At 37.8% G+C, this 18,815-nt stretch overlaps 2 protein-coding genes across 2 annotated transcripts; one reads left to right on the top strand and one right to left on the bottom strand.

The window, feature by feature from the left end:
- Nucleotides 1–705: 705 nt before the first annotated feature.
- pcolceb (procollagen C-endopeptidase enhancer b) lies at nt 706–10,378 on the top strand. Its single transcript, XM_065289059.2, has 9 exons — nt 706–855; nt 1,941–2,049; nt 2,124–2,382; nt 3,466–3,590; nt 3,959–4,095; nt 4,701–5,233; nt 5,319–5,393; nt 8,756–8,926; nt 9,568–10,378. Exons 1-9 carry the CDS (start codon nt 767–769, stop codon nt 9,696–9,698), a joined length of 1,629 nt encoding a protein of 542 aa, XP_065145131.1. The 5' UTR covers nt 706–766; the 3' UTR covers nt 9,699–10,378.
- A 3,704-nt stretch (nt 10,379–14,082) lies between these two features.
- On the bottom strand, nt 14,083–16,465 carry paqr9 (progestin and adipoQ receptor family member 9). The gene has a single exon (XM_065289060.1). It carries the CDS (start codon nt 15,317–15,319, stop codon nt 14,186–14,188), a length of 1,134 nt encoding a protein of 377 aa, XP_065145132.1. The 5' UTR covers nt 15,320–16,465; the 3' UTR covers nt 14,083–14,185.
- Between the last annotated feature and the right edge of the window lie 2,350 nt (nt 16,466–18,815).

The following is an 18,815-nucleotide window of genomic DNA, read 5'->3' as shown; positions in this document are numbered from 1 at the left end:
ACATTACAATGGTAAGAAAGTTTAACTTGACTTGCATTCTTTCCTGGACCGCAGCATGACTACAGACCGCTCTGTAGAGTGAAAAAGAAATCAAGAGAAAAGCAGAAAGACTTACACTTTATCTGCAAACTTTAATTTTCAACCTTAGCCACAAAGAAAAACAAAAACACATGCATCCCAGCAAACACAGAACGTTACCCTAACGTTTCCTTATGGTTCCCATTTGGTTATTTTTTGGGAACCAAATAAGAATGTTCCTTGTAGGTTATTTTTATGTTTAATTTTATAACCTAGAGAGAACGTTCCCTGCAGGTTATTTTTATGTTTAATTTTATAACCTAGAACGTTCCCCTAACGTTCGCACAAGGTTGTGAGGACGTTCTCAAAACCTAGAGGGAACGTTCTATTGACGTCAAGAAAACTTTCCTGGGGAACCAGCAGGAACGTTAGGGTAACTGTTCTGGGAACCATGAGCTAACGTTCTGGGAACCAAAAATTGTTAGCAGGGACACTAAAAACACTTGAACATGCTAAATCAATATTAACCAGGTGTGCTTGTATACAGTTGCTTATTTAATTTCAATTTCTCCATCATTCCCAGTCAGTGGGACATATTATTCTTTCCCTCACACTTTTATTTACTCCCTTCTTTTTCTGCCTCCTAAATCTCTCGTTCATGCCGCCTCCCGTCTGTAACCGCCCTAAAATTTGCTCCTCTCCTCCGTTTCCTCACTCACTGCTTCTCTGTATTTCTTTGAGCAGAAGCATGTGGGGGGGTGTATGTGTGTGGTATTTGGGGCTTTTGCTTTTGGGGTTAGGATGGGTGCATGGACAAAGCCAGACCAACTTTACAAGGTAAGTGTGTGAACTTTTGTGTGATGTATGCCAGTGTGTGCGTGTGAGTGAGTGAATGCAAGCATTCAGTAAATAATGTTAACATCACTGTGAGGCTTCCATACACTGAGGTGTTGAACAACAACAGGACTGTTAACATATATTCATAGTTTCAATATATATATATATGGTTGGTAAAAAAAATGCAAGGGGTATTTCTCCCAAAAATGAAACTTTTGTCATTTATTTAAATTGTTACAAACCTGTATAAAATTGTGTTGTTGAAAGATATTTTGGGCAATGTTTGTACACTGTAAAAAATACTTTGCTGCCTTAAAATTTTTTGTTAAATCAACTCAGATTTACAAGTCATGTCAACAGAGATGAGTTGTCACAACTTATAAAATATAGTTGAGAAAAGTCAACTTAATGTTATAAGTTATAACAACTCAACTGTAGTTATAACAACTTATCTCTAGTCAAGATAAATAATAGTAAGTTGAAATGACTTGCAAATCCGAGTTGATTGAACAAAATTTTTTAAGGCAGCAAAGTATTTTTTACAGTGTAATCAAACCATTTTTAAACACCTTTGACTTCCATAGTCTTTTCTTTTCTATGAAAGTCAATGGTGCTTCTGTTTTCTGCTTGAAACTACAAATATCTTCCTTTGTGTTCAGCAAAACTTACACTTAATTTATACAGATTTGTAACAACCTGAGGGTGAGTAAATGATTTTCAATTTTCTTTTATAGGTGAACTATCCCTTTAAGTTCTTGGTTATGTTTGATGATAAGCAGATTTAAATCTAAGCTGTTGTTGAAGTGTTGAAATGGCAGCTTGTCTATGTTACAGGGTATGTTATGTTGCTACTGGAATGACTAGATTAAGCAAACAGCAATCCTTTTAAAAAATATGACATCTAAAACGGAGATTAGTGGACTTTTCTAGAACGTCTGTGGCGAATGTGGCTGTTTAATTGGCTGTGGTTTGTGTGTGTTTACACATATTATGACAGGGCATGCTGTACTGCCTTATGTAAAGACATATTTAAAGCATGAAATATAGCGTTACTCTCTCCATTTGCTTGCTTTTATGTTCCCCAGGCCCATATTCCTGTGTGGTGGTCATTTGGTGCAAGACTCAGGATTTGTGGCTAGTGAGGGTTTTCCCTCTCATTACAAACCGAACTCTAAATGCACCTGGTACATTACAGTAAGTGCACCTTCAGTTGTGTTTCTTTCCTATGTCATTTTCCAAACATATCATCGGATTACCTCTCCTGTCAGGTCCCGGAAGGCCATGTTGTCATGCTGCAGTTCAGGATCTTTGATCTAGAGGCAGATCCCACCTGTCGCTATGACTACGTGGACGTCTATAATGGGCACTCGTACACAGTGCAGAAACTGGGCCGGTACTGTGGAACGTTTCGACCCGGTGCCCTCATCTCCACCTCAAACACCATGATGGTGGAGATGGCATCTGATGCGAGCACAGGAGGAAGAGGATTTGTGGCTTACTTTAGCGGAGGGAAACCACATGTTGAAGGTGGGATGGCTGCAGCTATGATTTTACCTTTGAAAAGGCATGGAAATGATCAAGAAATTATAGTTTAAAACATAACAGAAGGTGTATTGGTCATTTTCTGCCACGACATTATACACATACACAATGCAAATAAGTGCAAAATTGTAAATTTAAATTAAACAGCTTACAGATAGAGCATCGCATTAGCACCGCACAAGTTAAAGGGTTTCAAGCACCAGGAAAAACATGTACTTAATAAAAAAAAGGTATTGCTTGAATGCACTGAAAATTTCTTTGAATAAAAGTGTCTGCCAAATGCATGTAAAAAAACACACAATACAACTACCTCATATTAATACTAAAGTACTTTGTGCCTCTAATTTGAAAGATTTTTTTGAGTGATGGTTGCTTGCAATTTAATTTGCACCTACACTGTAACAAATTCTGTGCTGCCTTAATTTTTTTGTTTAATCAACTAAACTCAAAGTAATTTTAAGTGAATATTATTTATCTTAAGTAGAGATTAATTGTTATAACTTATAAAATATAATTAAAATAAGTCTAAAATAAATGTATACTTGTATCAACTCATCTCCTATCAAGATAAATAATAGTAAGTTAAAATAACTAGTAAAATTAGTTGGAAAAAAAACTTTACAGCTTCTGTTTAAATTTTTTTAAATATATATATATATATATATATATATATATATATATATATATATATATATATATATTTTAAACAGAAAAAAAAACTGTTTCATGTGTCTCAGGTTAGCCAAAATAACCAAAAATTAACAAATAAATAAATAAATATGGATGTCACTGTGATTTGGAACCAATCCAAAATAAGATCCTGAAGGCATCAATGACGAATTGTCTTTGAATCATTTCATAGTTAAAGTAATTTTTTTTCTTCTTCATGAATTGTAAACGTTAATACAGTGAGATCTTATTTGATTCTTAGATGTTCCAAGTTATGATAGAAATTAATCTTTTCTTTAATAATTTATTAAATTAATCCTTTATTTAATCATTTATTGAATTAATCCTTTCTTTAATAATTTATTAAATTAAATTTATTATAATAATTATTTCCTGCAGAGAATCAGTTCTGTGGTGGCAGACTGACTAAACCCCAAGGTTCAATGAAGACACCAAACTGGCCAGAATCTGATTACCCAGCAGGCATCAGCTGTTCTTGGCACATATCTGTGGATACCAACATGGTGAGGCTGCAAATCCCACGTCACGCCTTTTTTGCGGTCTTGTGGCATGAAAGTGACTTTTTAACTATTGATTCATTAAATTAGATTTTGGTTTACTCTAAATATATGCTGCTATGAGATTGTGTGTGCGTGTGTGAATATACATGTAAATTTGAGTGTGTGTGTTCATTATGAGAGCACAAATGGTTTATGGAATACTATGTGAAAGACCCCATTCAGAAAAAAACTGTGGCAAGGTGAGACATGGAAAGAGAGAGAGGGTGAAAGGGGCATAAACGAAGCTTTATACAGTTTTAACTCAAAGCTAAGCCTTTACTTACATAACTACATATCAAAGTGTGTGTGTGTGTGTATGTGTACATTTACAGGTTATTGAGGTTACGTTTGAAAAACTGGACTTGGAATCAGACATGTACTGTCGTTATGACTATGTGACCCTGTTTAACGGGGGAGAGACCGATGACTCTCGGCGGATTGGCAAATTCTGCGGAGATATGGTTCCAGAGTGAGTAAAATCTGCTCCAGGCTCTGTTTATGCACTATTTTATTGTCAAACCGTGATTATCTACACAGGAAAAGGATGTTAAGGAAAAGGTCACTTGTCCCAAAAAAATCTTAGTGGAAGAATGTGCTTCCCAATTAGGAAATATTTTCCTTTCACACAGTAATACTGCATGCTTATGAACTTTGTACTTTGTCAGCACTTTAATGTATGGGTTCATTGAACAACATTAATGTTAGCTATCAGCTTCATAACTGATTCCATAATATAAACAATTTACAATAAGTGGCCTATGCCAGGGAACACACAAACTGACTAAATGCATCTAAATGCATTGGAAGTCGCGTTGGGTAGAAAATACATTATAAATGCTGGGTTATTTTCAACCCATGGATGAACCCAGCCGTTGGGTTAAATTAACCCAGAAAGTGTTTATATTTGACCAAACAATGGGTTTAAATAACCCACCATACAGTAGGTTAAATTACACCTCAATAGGTTCGGTTCATCCCTTTAAGACCGAAAGAACCCCAAAATAACCCTCCAATATATGTATAAATAAATGTTATTTTTTGTCCTAGAAATAATTTTATGTTTCCGTCCATCAGTGCGGTAGTTACCAATGGAAATGAGCTGCTGGTGCACTTTGTATCCGATCTGAGTGTCACAGCTGCAGGCTTTATGGCTCACTACAAGAGTATTCCCCGCGGATCACGGACACCCACTTCTGGCCTGGACACAGTATCCAGCCCTAGAGTTGAAACTCCATCTACTAACTCTAATACTTCACCAACAAAACCTAAACCCAAAGTTAAACCAAAGCCAACACCAAAAGCTCCATTAGCACCACGTAAGCCCAAGCCAACTCCTAAGCTTAGATCAAAACCCACCCCCAAGCCCAAAGTTAGACCTACTCCTCCAACAAAGCCTAAGTCTACGACAAGAACTGGTGCTAGAGTCACACCTAAGCCTGCTGTAAAAGCACCACCTAAGATTAAGCCTGCACCTAAACCTGCCACTAAACCAAAACCAAATACACCAAGTGCTACAACAAAGCCAAAAGTGAAGCCAATCCCTGGTGTCAAAGCAACTGCAAAGCCAAAAGCTGGGAAATCTGGGAACAAAACAACAACAAATTCAGGTAAAAAGCGTAGTTGTGTGACAGTCCAGTGTTATGTTTTTCTATGTGACTAAATGCATTTGTTTCTGTATGATGAAAACTTCAGTGGGGAACCCGCTGTGTTCACAACCATGCAAAAAAATAGGAACTTTGGTGACCCGTTTCTGCCCAAGTCATTTTGGTAAGTTGTCTTATCTTCTCATTTCCACTATTTCAGTTTTTCACTTCTCCATTAATTGCCACAGACATCGACCCCGGGGTCATTTTGAGGCTTTTAGTGCTGTTCACTGTGTGATGATGGAATAATTGAAGCAGCACTTTGAGCAAACATCTACTGTATGTGTTTATGTCTATAACTGATGGTTCGGTTTTTCGAGTTCTCTAGCCAACTTTGATAAAATCTACATGCACAAACCAGAACAATGCAATCATGCAATATTAAACAAACACGTACATACTGTAAAGTGGGTACAAAATCTTACTGAAAATCCGGAATCTAAACGTAGGGCATGTTTACACAACAGCAATTCTAGTGAAAACTGTAAAGTTTTTCTTTGCACTTTAATAAAAATTTGCATGCACACCACAATATTGTCAAAACGATCCCGTTAACACAGATTCTCAGAAATGACAAAACATTTCTAGGCCAGTATGTGGCAATGTTACTTTGTAAAGAAACACTGCGTATGCGAACATATGTATTCTTCTACACAGCCGTAATATAAAAGCCTCAAGAATTTTTGTTAGGACGGACGATGAGGTACGTTTGTTACTACAAGTGACCCTGACCAAAATTTTGTTTTAAAGGCACACAAGGCAAGTCTGAGTATTATTTCTCTACTAGCTCCCCCTAGTGTCTGGGAGTAAATGCGTTCTATATCTAAGACTATACGAGACTAAAGGACACCGGGTTGGATACAGCGAACTTGCAAGTGGGGTATTCTTCCTACAGACGGTAGGGGCGGGCGAGAGAGTCTTCATTCGTCATGTAATGAGTCATTTAACCATATACCGACTTACGAAGATGATTTATTAACATAAAAATGCTGCCTTGTGTCCCTTTAAAATTGTGCTTGACTAGCCTGGGCTTCCCCATGCTGCCTTGCACTTAAATTTATTCATGCTGCAAGTCTAGCATGGAAACTATGGACTAATTTTGCCCCAAAAGAGCAACTTTTGGCGTTAAACAATTTAATATAAAAGAAGGATGTTTGGATATGGCAAGACATGATAGCCACAGAGTTTTATAGGACCAACCTGCTATGCATTGTGGTCGAAGAAGTACAATTAACTTATAAATGAGTGGTATTTATTAAAATCATATTGTCATTATGCCCGTACTGTGGTTGTCACAGTGCCACTAAGTTGTGTTACTTTTCAATATCAATATACAGCTACCAGTTTAGTTGCATAGCTTTCAGCTGTGCACACACGTACCCGATAAAAGTTGTTTACGTTTGAATTTATGTCGCTCTGCGTCATCTGGTATAATTAAAACGATTGGCTATCAGCTACATACAGACGCATTTGATAGACATTCGTAGTCAGTGGCGGCTCCAGAGATTTTCTGATGCAGGTGCTATGGGGATGCTCAACACTTAAGAGAAGGTGCTTGGAATTTTGGGGGCGTTTCATTATGGAGGTTGCATTGGACCACCCTTGGTATATATATATAGACCCTTTTACAGCCCCCGTGACCAAATAGCCTGCTCGTGCATTTTGGCAACAGAAGTGGTGTTATTCCCCATTGGTTCTAACGTGTTAGCAACTCAGAAAGTTTATTAAAACGGTTTCCCAGAATCAAAATGTCTGGTTGTTGCGTCTGGTTGCACTAACATAGTATACTCTACGTATATATGCTAACGTCTTCTATCCACTCCACTATAGTACACGGATCTGGTGGCTGTGTTGAAAATGTTGAAAGTCAACTTTTTTTTAAATAACTTTCTCTGTCTGTGTTGCTTCAATGCTGATTCTCGCCATACTTCCGTTGCCCAATTTGCGCTTGCATTCGTTGACATGTCGTAATTGTGTACAAACAGTAAAAGAGTCTATATACACGCGTAACATACACGCGTAACATACACGCCCGCATTAACTGACCTATACTCCTTTCGCGACTATGTAAAAGTATTCAACACAAGGGCTATAGATACAATATACATAAGACTGCCAATGTAAACATCTGAAAATAATATTTCACAATTCTGTCACAGTCAAGCCCTGAATACAACGGAGCAACAAACAACACAATCCAACAGAAACTGTGCACGCTTTTGCTCAGATCACGAAATCGCACAGCCAGTTACCAACACTAATCTAATGATAAATCAGCAGTATTCCTATGGTTGGAGCATTATAGATGTAACTATGAAGAGCCAAGATTTCTGCTGCTTTAACCACCAAATTAAATTTGTAATAGCCAACAGCTGGGGAAAATCAAGCACTTACCATAGACGTCTTCACAACTTTTGATTGAGTGCGAAGGCATCAATGATGTTGTCGCAATTAAGGGTCTTTGCTAAATTTCCAAATTTGCTATCAAAAACAAACTGCTGTGCGTTAAGGTCAAAGGTTCACCAGGCGCTGCGCCCATTGGCCAAAGAAGATCACCTGTTTGGGCCTTGTTATTTTACACTAAAATTTATATTTTTAAATTATTATTTAATTCCTTTTTTAACAACATGAAAAAGACTATTCAAACATGACATTAAAATATAAACATATAAAATATTACAGACATTTCTTGGGGGTGCTGGGCGGGTGCTATGGATATTATAGGGGGAGCTACAGCACCACCTAGCTCCTCCCTGGCGCCGCCTCTGTTCGTAGTGCCCAATAAACGGCTCTGGGCATTCGTAAACCACGCCTCAAATACGAGAAAATGAGCATGTGGTTCCCAGACCATGTCTCATTCTCGTTGTTGGCCAGGCTAGTGCTTGACATTAATTTCTTTAAGTTTGATGAAGAAGCGTATGAAACTCAGTAGGTGCATCCCACACTTATGCACTATTCTACATTATTTTTAGTATAAATAGTTGATGAAAATCCCCCCCAAAAGAAAGTGTATTTTAATTACCTGGATGATGCACTCATTCAACCAAAAAATGTGTAATTCTGGGCACTTGGCGGTCGTAACAGAAGAGAGTTGGGTATATCAGATGCCGTGAGAGCAAAGTTTGCCTACGGAGACGGTTGCACTTCAGTCGGACGCTTACTAAAGCCATGCTGAACAATAACAATGACACTGAAATAACAGTGTACAAACTGATTTTCATTGACTTGCATTGCACTATGCGTTTGACGTCATTTGCCCTCCAAATGACATCCGGGAAACCGCTTATACCTCCGGTTAGTAAAAACCATTAAATGTATCATTTGGGACAATACACTAGACAGATGAGTGTATAATTACATAGTGTGTATAGTCTGTCATTTGGGAAACAGCTAGCATCTTGAGTAACATACGAAGTCTTTACAAGAGGAGAATTTTCTCTAAACGTTTCAGATTCCTGAAACTTACTCCTTCGGTCTCTCCCACAGTGTTGACTGGTAAAGTGATATCAGTGACCCCTGGACCACAAGGCAGTGCTGAAGTTGAAGTGTCCGTCATAAAGATGTATAAGGCAGGTAGACTTAATATCCAAAAGAGAGGACCCACCTCAACCGTCACACTGAAAACTACATGCATGAAGTGTCCGGCACTGAGTAAAGGTAAAAATACACACACACACACATTCTGGTTTCCATGTTTTGTGGGGACATTCCATAGACGTAAGGGTTTTTATACTGTATAACTCTATTCCCTTCCCCAAAACCCAACAATCACACAAACTTTATAAGCTTGTTTCCTCATGGGGACCTTAAAATGTCCCCACAAGATAAAAAAAATACTGGTATTCCCATCCTTGTGGGGACAATTGGTCCCCACAACGTGATAATTACCACGTATTGTTATTTTTATACTGTATTCAATCCCTTTTCCCTAACTCAACCCCTTAACCTAACCCTCATCGAAAACTTCTGTAATTTTTTTAATTTATAAAAATTACCATTCGGTATTTTTTTAAGCTATTTGGTTTAAGAGGACGCAGGTAAACCGGCTCAACTTTTTTATGTGTGGACTGATGTTTGATATATAACTGTCTGACAGTAAAACAATATCACATGAGTACTATATAACAGTGTGCTTATTCAGTATGTGGCCATAATAGCACAATTGTGAGTGTAATATTGTATAAATGTGTAATTATCGTAGTATATGTGTAAAGAAAAAAATCATTAGGTAGATTTGCATTTATTGATGATGATGATTTTCTCCAAGATATTAATGATAAGTATTAATTTATTCATAGGAGTGAACTATGTGCTGATGGGTCAGGTGAATGACGAAGGCTTCGGCACACTGACCCCGTCCAGCTTTGCCCTTCAGCACAAACCAGTGCATGATAAAGCTATGGCCATTGTGGCAAAGAAATCATGTTGACACAACCACAATGGAAAAACAAGTTTAATTCCACCTACTCTGGGTTATTAACCTTACATGGAGATGTTAGGTCAAATAAACTAAAACCATGATTATTCATTTTGCATCTCTTATATGTAATTTAAGGTTTTGTGGGAGGAAGGTAAACAATTCAGCAAGTCATCTCCTTGTGTTTATTATAACATATGTCATAAAAGGTCAAAAAAGGGTCCCAAGCTGTCTCTGTGCACCCTTTTTAAAGGTCCTAACATGTACAATTTAGGTACAGATATGTATACATTTGGTACCATGTACCTTTGAGATGCTAATACAGCATACACTCTTTAAGTGGAAAGGTATACTTTTTGAAAGGGTACCGTCCCAGTGGCAGCTAGGGACCCTTTTTTGACTTTTTCTGACAGTGTACCAAGAGGGAAAACAGAACATTAAGAAATTTGTGGCATGTTATGTATCATATAAGATCAAAGTCTGGAATATTGCCATTTAGTTTTTTAAGGGAGAACTAAGGCGTTACAATATAAAGTACAACCTGGCAACAAAATACCATCTCTGTTTATTAGTTTGTTTTGTATTACATCCTGTAAACATTTTATATGAGAAAATGTATTCATTCATAAATTAACTGTTTCTTTAATTAAAGGACAAGTTAAACTTTCAAATGCTTGAGGTGAATTATTTTCATTAGTTTAAGTGTCTGGAAACAGTTTCCGGCAGTTTCCTAAACAGGTTTTAGTTTAATCCAGGCCATAATTATTTTAGGACATTTTAGAAAAATACCTGACAAAAACAATACTGCATGGTGTGCAAAACAATGGCACTTGATATATGTTAATATATATGTTAATATATGTCAGTGTGAGATTTTTTTAATTAGTTTGGGACTACACTCTAAAAACAAACGGTTCTAAATAGCACAGCAGTAGCTCGTAATCATAGGGGAACCATTTTAAGTTCCATATAGCACCTATGTAGTACCTGTGTAGCACCTATGTAAAAACCATATTGAGATAACCAAATCTGGTGCTATAGTGAATAGTGATGCTATATTACCCCCGGATGGTTCTTCATAGGTGCTTTATAGGTTCTATACAGTATAGCAGTAAAAATGGTTCCCCTATGATTATGAGCTTTTAGTGCTATTTAGCACTAATTTTTAGAGTGTAGGATAAGACCTGTACAGAAATGTTTTAATAACTTACCAATGTCCAAACTTATTCTTAAATTGCAGCTTAAATATCTGTATAATACCCTGTGTTATTTTGTTTTAATGTATGTCATTACGCTAGATTACTTTCTGTTCAACAAGCATGATCTGTCATGATGCAAAGAGCCAATCCAGCAGAATACTACAGTAAGTGCGATATGTCTCCATCACGTGGCCAGATCTAGAAATGAGGTTCTCGTTGTCTGCAGTGAGCTGGAACAGAGCCAGAGAGAGAAGGAGAGAGAGCAATGGAAAATTCTTTCCCTTCCCCTTTTCATTCATGCTGTGCCACACTATTAACTCTCTGACATCTGATGTTAGTGCTGTATACACATAATGTAGTCATCTTGTTTTCAATGTTTTAATAAACAGATATTGTATGTACTGTACATAAGAATGTGTCACAGATGGATGGACAGATTTAAATAGTGAGAAATTAATGGTGTGTGCACGTGTGTGTCCATCGAGGGTGGTATGGAGTTCTGTGACATAAGCATCCAGCTGCTCCTGTTACTCAGCAGCAGTTAATCTGTTTCTCTCTCTCTCTCTCTCTCTCTCTCTCTCTCTCTCTCTCCCACACACACACACACAAACAAGTACGCACACACAAATGCAAATACAGGCAAATTCACACCTGCAGACTACGAAATGTGGACACTACTTTTACGCCACCTACCAAGCCAAACACCTTAATAACTTGTACTTTGTCATTTTGAAATGTAAACATGCATATTATATACATTTCTGTTAACAGGGATATTTCAAACAAAAATGAAAATTCTGTCATTTACTCACCCTCAAGATGTTTTAAACCTATACTTTCTTTCCTACTATGGAAGACAATGGTGCTTCTGTTTCTTCGTGATTACAAATATCTTCCTTTGTGTTCATCAGAACAAAGAAATTTATACAGATTTTTAACAACTTGAGGGTGAGTAAATGATGACAACATTTTTGGGTGAACTATCCCTTTAAGAAACAGACACATACACATTCACACACTGTACAGAATAAAAAACACAAAGATGATCTACCATTCGAATTTATTGATCTCTAGTCTCATCTTTGATACAGTTTGAAATAGAATCTAGTGGTACATACAGTCAGTCATAGTCATATATTAAAATGTAAATATACTATATTATATATATATATTTAAGCCTCTATCTTAATAAATAAGACATATTAACATGATCTACTTACAGTAAGTAAACCATGATTATAAGTTCACACTACAGCAGTCGGCTTTCAGTGCATTAAGACTCTAACCTGTTTTCTCCCCTGAGAACTACAACAGTTCTAAATAAACCATTCTAGAACAAGAATTTAAAACCAGCCTGTATCAAACATTTACTTTTTAAATATGTTTGACACAGGATAGTCTCTTCAAATGTCTTGTACATTTGAACTGTTTAACTACAGCATACATTTTAGCATACATACAGGTTTGAGGTTTCAGCGTTAGGACAGATATTTGAGAAGACAAACATTGCTCAATCAGCACTGACATTTGTCAAACCTACACACTGCACGAAATTCTGGGTCATTGTAACCCGCTGTTGGGTAAAATGGAAGTATTTTCTGAGTTTGTCCATTTTTATAAAAAAAAAATCTGCAATCTTTAGCGTGCATCTAAGAAATGAAGTTGCACATTTGGGCAAATGGTCCAACACTATTTTGTCAAAACTGCTGAAGCTGTCCAAACCTTTAGACAAGTCTGGTGAACATCAAAAACCAAGGTTACAATATATATCAGGTCCCTGTCAAGATCACAGATTAGTTTAGGAACATTAGGTCATGTGCAAATCATAAATTCAGTTTAGATTTTAATACCATGCTTGTGCAACACAGTGCATTGTAACATATGCTTAAACCCATTGAAAAACAAATAGAAAGTAAAAGCTATGAGACTGCTAGGAACACAAACGTATGAGTAATGAATAATGAATTAATCCCTGTTCAAGATGGATTACATGAAACAAAGTGAAAAAATGCTTTAACTATGTCCTTACACCTATTGCAACTATTCGGCCTGCCTGAAATATGAGGACAGTACAACATAGACTAAACATTTTGTTTGACAGACAACATCTGATTCATCAATGACTCCAATTTGTCGTTCACATGAACATAAACAGCAGATACATGCATGCACAGAGAATACACACCCTACTGTCTAACTAAATAGCCTGCATTAGGCACACTTACATAAAAGCACCACTTTATGAAAGCATCCAATTGGTTAAAATAAACCAAACAGTAGCAACTTTTTAGAACTACACATAAAGTAAATATGATTTTGGTTTGCCACCAACTATTCTGCAAAGTCCATGACTACTCTTGCCTCCGCAACTGGCATTTAAAGTAAAAACAGTACTTGCTGATATAACAGTAGGTTTTTTTAAATGATATGGCTTCATTTTCCCATTCAGCTTTCCCATCAAACCTACACTCGGCATTTCAACTAATTGTCAAGTTTAAGAGACGCGTACACAATCAATGTGCATGCATAGTTCCAGTAGATTAAGATACAGCATTTAAACTGACATCTATAGTTACCGATTTCCTGGTTGTGACCGTATAGACTATAGAGGGATAAAATAACGTTGATTAAAAACAAGAGATGTAGATTTCAGTGCTAAAAAGCGGTTTATGGCTAAATGAATCCACACCCTTCTCATTTCCCTTTGCCTCAAACACTTTGGTCGAAGCTATTTGTGCTTGTCTGCATGCTGTTTGTCTGCACTTCCTGTTTAGAGGGGTTCTTAAAAGGACGGAAATGTGAGTAGGCGGATGAAAGAAAAAAAGTGAGACAGATAATGAGAAAAGGGTTCTCATTATGAAAGCAAAAGTGAAAGAGCATTTCTCAAGGTAGGGTAGTAAATGCAAAAATGCATTAAAATGGTGTTAGTAAAACATAATATAAGGTCTCCTACAGTACAATCGTGATAATCATTGTTAACTCTTTCAAGTGAGAATTATGAGATCAATATGGAAGAATAAGCTAACATAAGATACATTCCGTTAGGAGCACGTGTTGCCAAATAAGCATGCTGACTTGAAAGCAGCAGGGGCATTGGCCACAATTACTAAAAAACAATATCCTTTTTGACTGGCTTCACATTAAAACCCATTGAAAACATTCATTATTTTTTGCTAAATAAGCTTTTCTTTAGTTAAATACAAACATAGAATTATTGAAATGACAAGAGTTTGTACTGCAAGTGCCATACGGTCAACATTATAACAATCTAAATGTTTATGGAGACATCCACATCCCCTCCTAATGTCTCTTCAGCATTTTTTGCTCTGGTGCATATATGTAATACGCACACCAGCCAAACCAACCTATGACGCTTGCTATACACCCCTGAAGAAGAACCATAATTCCATATGTGGAGCAAAATGTTGGTCCAGGAAGCCTGGGCGGTGTTGCAGGCGACAATACCAGTGCCGGGTTGAGAAGCAGGGCCCGCATCTCCACCTTGATCATGTGAAGCTCATCCAAAATTGACAGGAAGGTGCAGCAATGGAACCACTGATGGCTGTGACCCCAAATATCAAAATACCCTGGAGAAAATCGTTCTGGGATCTTACTGATATTGAAAATGGCAGACACCACTAACCAAAAGCAGTGTCGGTAGAAAAAGGCAGGCATGGTAGAGAACATAGAAGAAGAGGAGGATGAAGAGGAATGAGAAATGTAGGGAGAGGGACTCAGGAGACGGTAAAACACAGGTGTGGAGGAGATGAAGAAGGGGAGGATGAAGACGAGGGTTCGAACAGCATAGCGGTACTTCCGCCAGCGCTGCCTGGTGTTACAGCAGGTGATGACGCATACGATGGCAACCAGGCAGGAGGTTGGGATGTAAAGGTTTTCGAAAAACCAGCAGAATATTGACGGACGTGGAGAAAGGGATGCCGAAGGCCAAGTCTCCTCATCGACCTTCTTATGGGAAACGTTCCGTCCGCTAAACCCAATCTCCGGTATACCCGCTTGAGGGTAGATATAGTAGTAATATGCCAGGGAGGAACCCACCGTATACGCGCTGATAGTCCCGTAGTCCACAAAGAAACATATTTCACGAATGATGAGAGACATGGAGTTGAGAAGATGAGCCAGGCTGCTGGCTAGCAGCAGGTAGAACACCCCGAGACAGTAGTTCCAGAAGGGGTAGAAAAATGGGCTGCTAGGTTCAGGGGCTCCTTCCCATGCAAATACCTCCAGAAAGTAGAAGGCAAACACAAAGATAGGAAGGAAGTGCGTCCAGAAGTTTCCAGTCTCATTAGTCGGACGAAAAGCAGATGCCAGGCACTGCCGGAGGCTGTAGTTGGGAAAACGATAACCAGACAGAATAAAGTTCTCAGTCACTTTTGGAGGAACATCGGTGTGACGGACTAATGGCAATGACCACATTTTTGGACCTTTTATTTAGGACCGTGATGAATGAATGTAGTGTTCAGTATTGTTCACAAATCAGTGAATTGAAGAATGTAGAATGATCTCCTGAGCTTAAAATCATATAGTAAACCATGTCAAAAGTAGTCATCAAATAGCCAATATTGCTTTCAAAATAGCAGCGAGCACCTTTAACAAATCCTCATATGTGTTAATGTACACGTGCCTCAGTATAAATCCTGACAGCATGTGCAGAAATCTCGGTGCTTTCAGCAAAAATAAATAATCCGATGCAAGTGCAAAGGTCAATGGCTGTACGCTATAAATCCGTAAATGTATCGTCTTTGTAAATTCATTTTAAAACGATGCACAATAAAAGCAATGGCTGTTGATCATTACTGAATCCTCCGACCAGGTCGTCACGTTAATGTCACGTCTGTGTCCACACGACTTCCTCCACTTTTCACCTGGCATGTGAACAAACAGTGTGCTTGTTTTTCAATGCTGGAGGTCTGTTTTTTTCTGTCCTGCACAGAAGATTCACTTTGAAACTAGGTCATGTGGGACACGCGCACCGGCCGGTGTTCACGCTCTGCCGTGCATAATTCATCTAGCGGTCGTATTATCGCGCGTCTGAAGCGTCCGATCTCATAAGATGAAGTTTTACGTTAGAAGATTGTCTTGAAAGCAGTCATGCGAGTCCGGCGCATCGCGTATCGTCCGACAGTGATGTTTTATTACAAAAGAGGAAGAGATATCCTACTCTTACGCCGTCTTCGCGTCCGATTCCTCTGTTTGTGCCAAGGTTACGTATAGTTGTGCTGCTTTTAGCTACATTCTTGCATTGCGGTACGGTGTTATCCTGACCGTGCTCTTTTCCAGGAAGGAGTTATTTCATTGCTGCTTGACAGCACTGCTTAGTAAGCAGACAACCGGCATCCAGTAGTGTAATGGTGTCGCTTTATCGTCCTTCACTTCTTGTTTAAGCGTAGTGTGTTGCTGTAAGGAGAATGCCGGCAGTGCGCGTCCCCGTATTTGTTCGTTATTTCATCAGGATATAACCGTCCGTGCTGCACTCAAACGCGATGCTAACAACGCGATGTAGTTTGAAACAGCAGCGCCGGCGTCCTTTACAATGAATAACAAATCAACTGCGTGCAGAGTCTCTCTCTCCCTCTCTTTCTCTCTCTTACATGACATCGTTACAGGCAGCATTTTATTGTATCTTTAAAATGCACATAGGTGTGGTACATTAAATTAGATGACAGTCGTAGGCATCTGGCTTTTTTCAGTGTTCTGACATTTTTTACATTGTGACAGAAAAATAGCCAATTATAATAATCCCATAAAACATAATTTCTGTCACAGTAAAGTTACTCGCATTAATAATATATTGATACATAAAATTACACTTTAAACTTTCAAAGCTTAAATGGTTTGAAGAATGCATAATATTATTACATTAGTTACATTAGTAACAGTAAATACATTTACATTTATTCATTCTGCAGACTTTTTTATGCAGCAGCTTACAACTCAAGAAATGGAAGTTGTTCCTTAAGCTCACCTTGTTGAACATTGCATTAGCAGTGCAAAGGTTGTAGGTTCAAGTCCAGTGAACACACATACAGATAAAATGTATAGCTTACATAATGCATAATATAAACAAATGAGGGAGCACTCAACATTTATCTATTGACTGCCACGCACACACCCATCTGAGCCTTTTTTCCTCCCATATGAGACAGCATTCCTAACGTAACCATGACAGGTGGCCCTATGGTGGGCAGTGAGGTGTACAATTATGTCATTAGAGAATATTGATTTTATAAACAGACCAGCTGTTCAGCCAGCTGGACTACCAGAAAGCAAATGTTGGGATGTGCTGACTTTCACTTCTAAACCATGTTATGGGACATTACTTGTCAATGTTCACTTAACCATATAATAATCATCCTCTCGGATCACATAATGCTTTGCTCTTAAAGGCTATATTTAAAGAGCCTCTTGTAACCATATATTTTTTAAAGAATCAAAATTATTTAACACATTTGTTTTAGGTACCAAGGTTTGACTAAATCTGATACTATATTATATTAGATATATAAATTATATGATAAACACCTCTTCATTTTTGTCTGCTGTTGTTTTTTGTAGAAAAGATGAATGGATAGTCATGTGTGAACCTGCAGGTACCATCTGAAAAATGCAGGGTTGTTTTCACCCATGAATGATTGAACAGCGAACCATTTGATTTAACCCCTTCAGACCTATTTTTGCAGGTGTTTAATCGGTGTGCCTTGTTTTGTTTGATTGATCAGTATTTGAACCACAAAACATGTGATGTCCATTCCTGTGGACGCATGGTCTGAAGGGGTTAAATTAACCTATGCTGCATTGTTTCAATACAAAATGCTGTTTATTCAACCCATGATTGTTAAATGAGGGCATTTTCTAGATTTAACCCAGATTAAACTGTTTACCCAGCATTTTTTTGTGTGTGATATACTGTATGCATTCTTAGGTCTTTTTTCAAATTGTGAAGGTCATCTTCATTGGGGTATATGAAGCGTGGGCTGTGCTGTGTGACAGCTGCTCGCTGACTGATCAACTTCCCTAAAGATTAGCCAGTTAAGGGCCCAATGGGGATTTAAATACCAGTTTAAAGATGAGATGGAAAATAAATGCAATACCAGTGAAGGTGAAGTAGAAAGAAAATCGAGTAGGTGGTAGTAAGCTTATATGTGCTCAGACTTTACCCTTCAGCAACGTACATGCTTCTCATACAAAACAAGACTACAGTGTCATGTTTCTCAATTGGTAGAGCATTGCATTAGCGGCACAAAGGTCATGGGTTTGATGCCCATGTGAACACACATAGCTTACTGATAAAACATGTATACCTTGAATGTACTGTGAGTCACTAATAAATGGATGTCTGCCAAATGTGTAAATGTAAATGCAAAGCTTTCCCTCGTTTACCTCTAATACCTCAAACAAGTTAAGACTGGCTTTCATAAGGTGATTTAAATTTCTGAAGAATTTAAAGGCAGGTTTATATACGAACTCTAAAGAAATACGGATTCTTTACCTTCTTGGAACTGCATTTTTAACAGTACAACATCTCACAAACATAAAATGTAGCTAATGGCATGAAACAAATAACCATTAATTAAAGTAACGACTTTAAAAAAAAAGATGCAGACTGAACAAGTTTAATCTCATATATTGATTTCAGCGGTAACATAACCAATTTACTAGGAAGCAAGTTTTTCCACAGATCCTGAGAAAACATTGCTATGGGTAATATGTAAAGGATCACCTGTATCACCTGTGGCAAAGCTTGTAACAAACTGACTGTGGCAGTGGCACTCAGACTTACAATATGATACTGTCCAGATAGCCAAGGCATTGTTAAATAATTGCAATGCTAAAGAATAGGATACCAAACAGATGGCTGACTGTGCATGGACATTAGGTAAAGAGGAACAGATGTGTGTGCTTGCCTTGTTTA

The sequence above is a fragment of the Paramisgurnus dabryanus genome, chromosome 2, assembly GCF_030506205.2.
Source record: "Paramisgurnus dabryanus chromosome 2, PD_genome_1.1, whole genome shotgun sequence".
In the NCBI taxonomy this organism is placed as follows: Eukaryota; Metazoa; Chordata; class Actinopteri; order Cypriniformes; family Cobitidae; genus Paramisgurnus; species Paramisgurnus dabryanus.
This window is presented reverse-complemented; position numbering and strand designations above follow the sequence as displayed.

Coding starts and splice junctions, on each gene's coding strand:
- paqr9 (XM_065289060.1), bottom strand. CDS start 15,319: ATGTGGTCATTGCCATTAGTCCGTCACACCGATGTTCCTCCAAAAGTG.
- pcolceb (XM_065289059.2), top strand. CDS start 767: ATGTGGGGGGGTGTATGTGTGTGGTATTTGGGGCTTTTGCTTTTGGGG. Junction 856..1,940: donor AGCCAGACCAACTTTACAAG/GTAAGTGTGTGA, acceptor TATGTTCCCCAG/GCCCATATTCCTGTGTGGTG. Junction 3,591..3,958: donor TATCTGTGGATACCAACATG/GTGAGGCTGCAA, acceptor GTACATTTACAG/GTTATTGAGGTTACGTTTGA.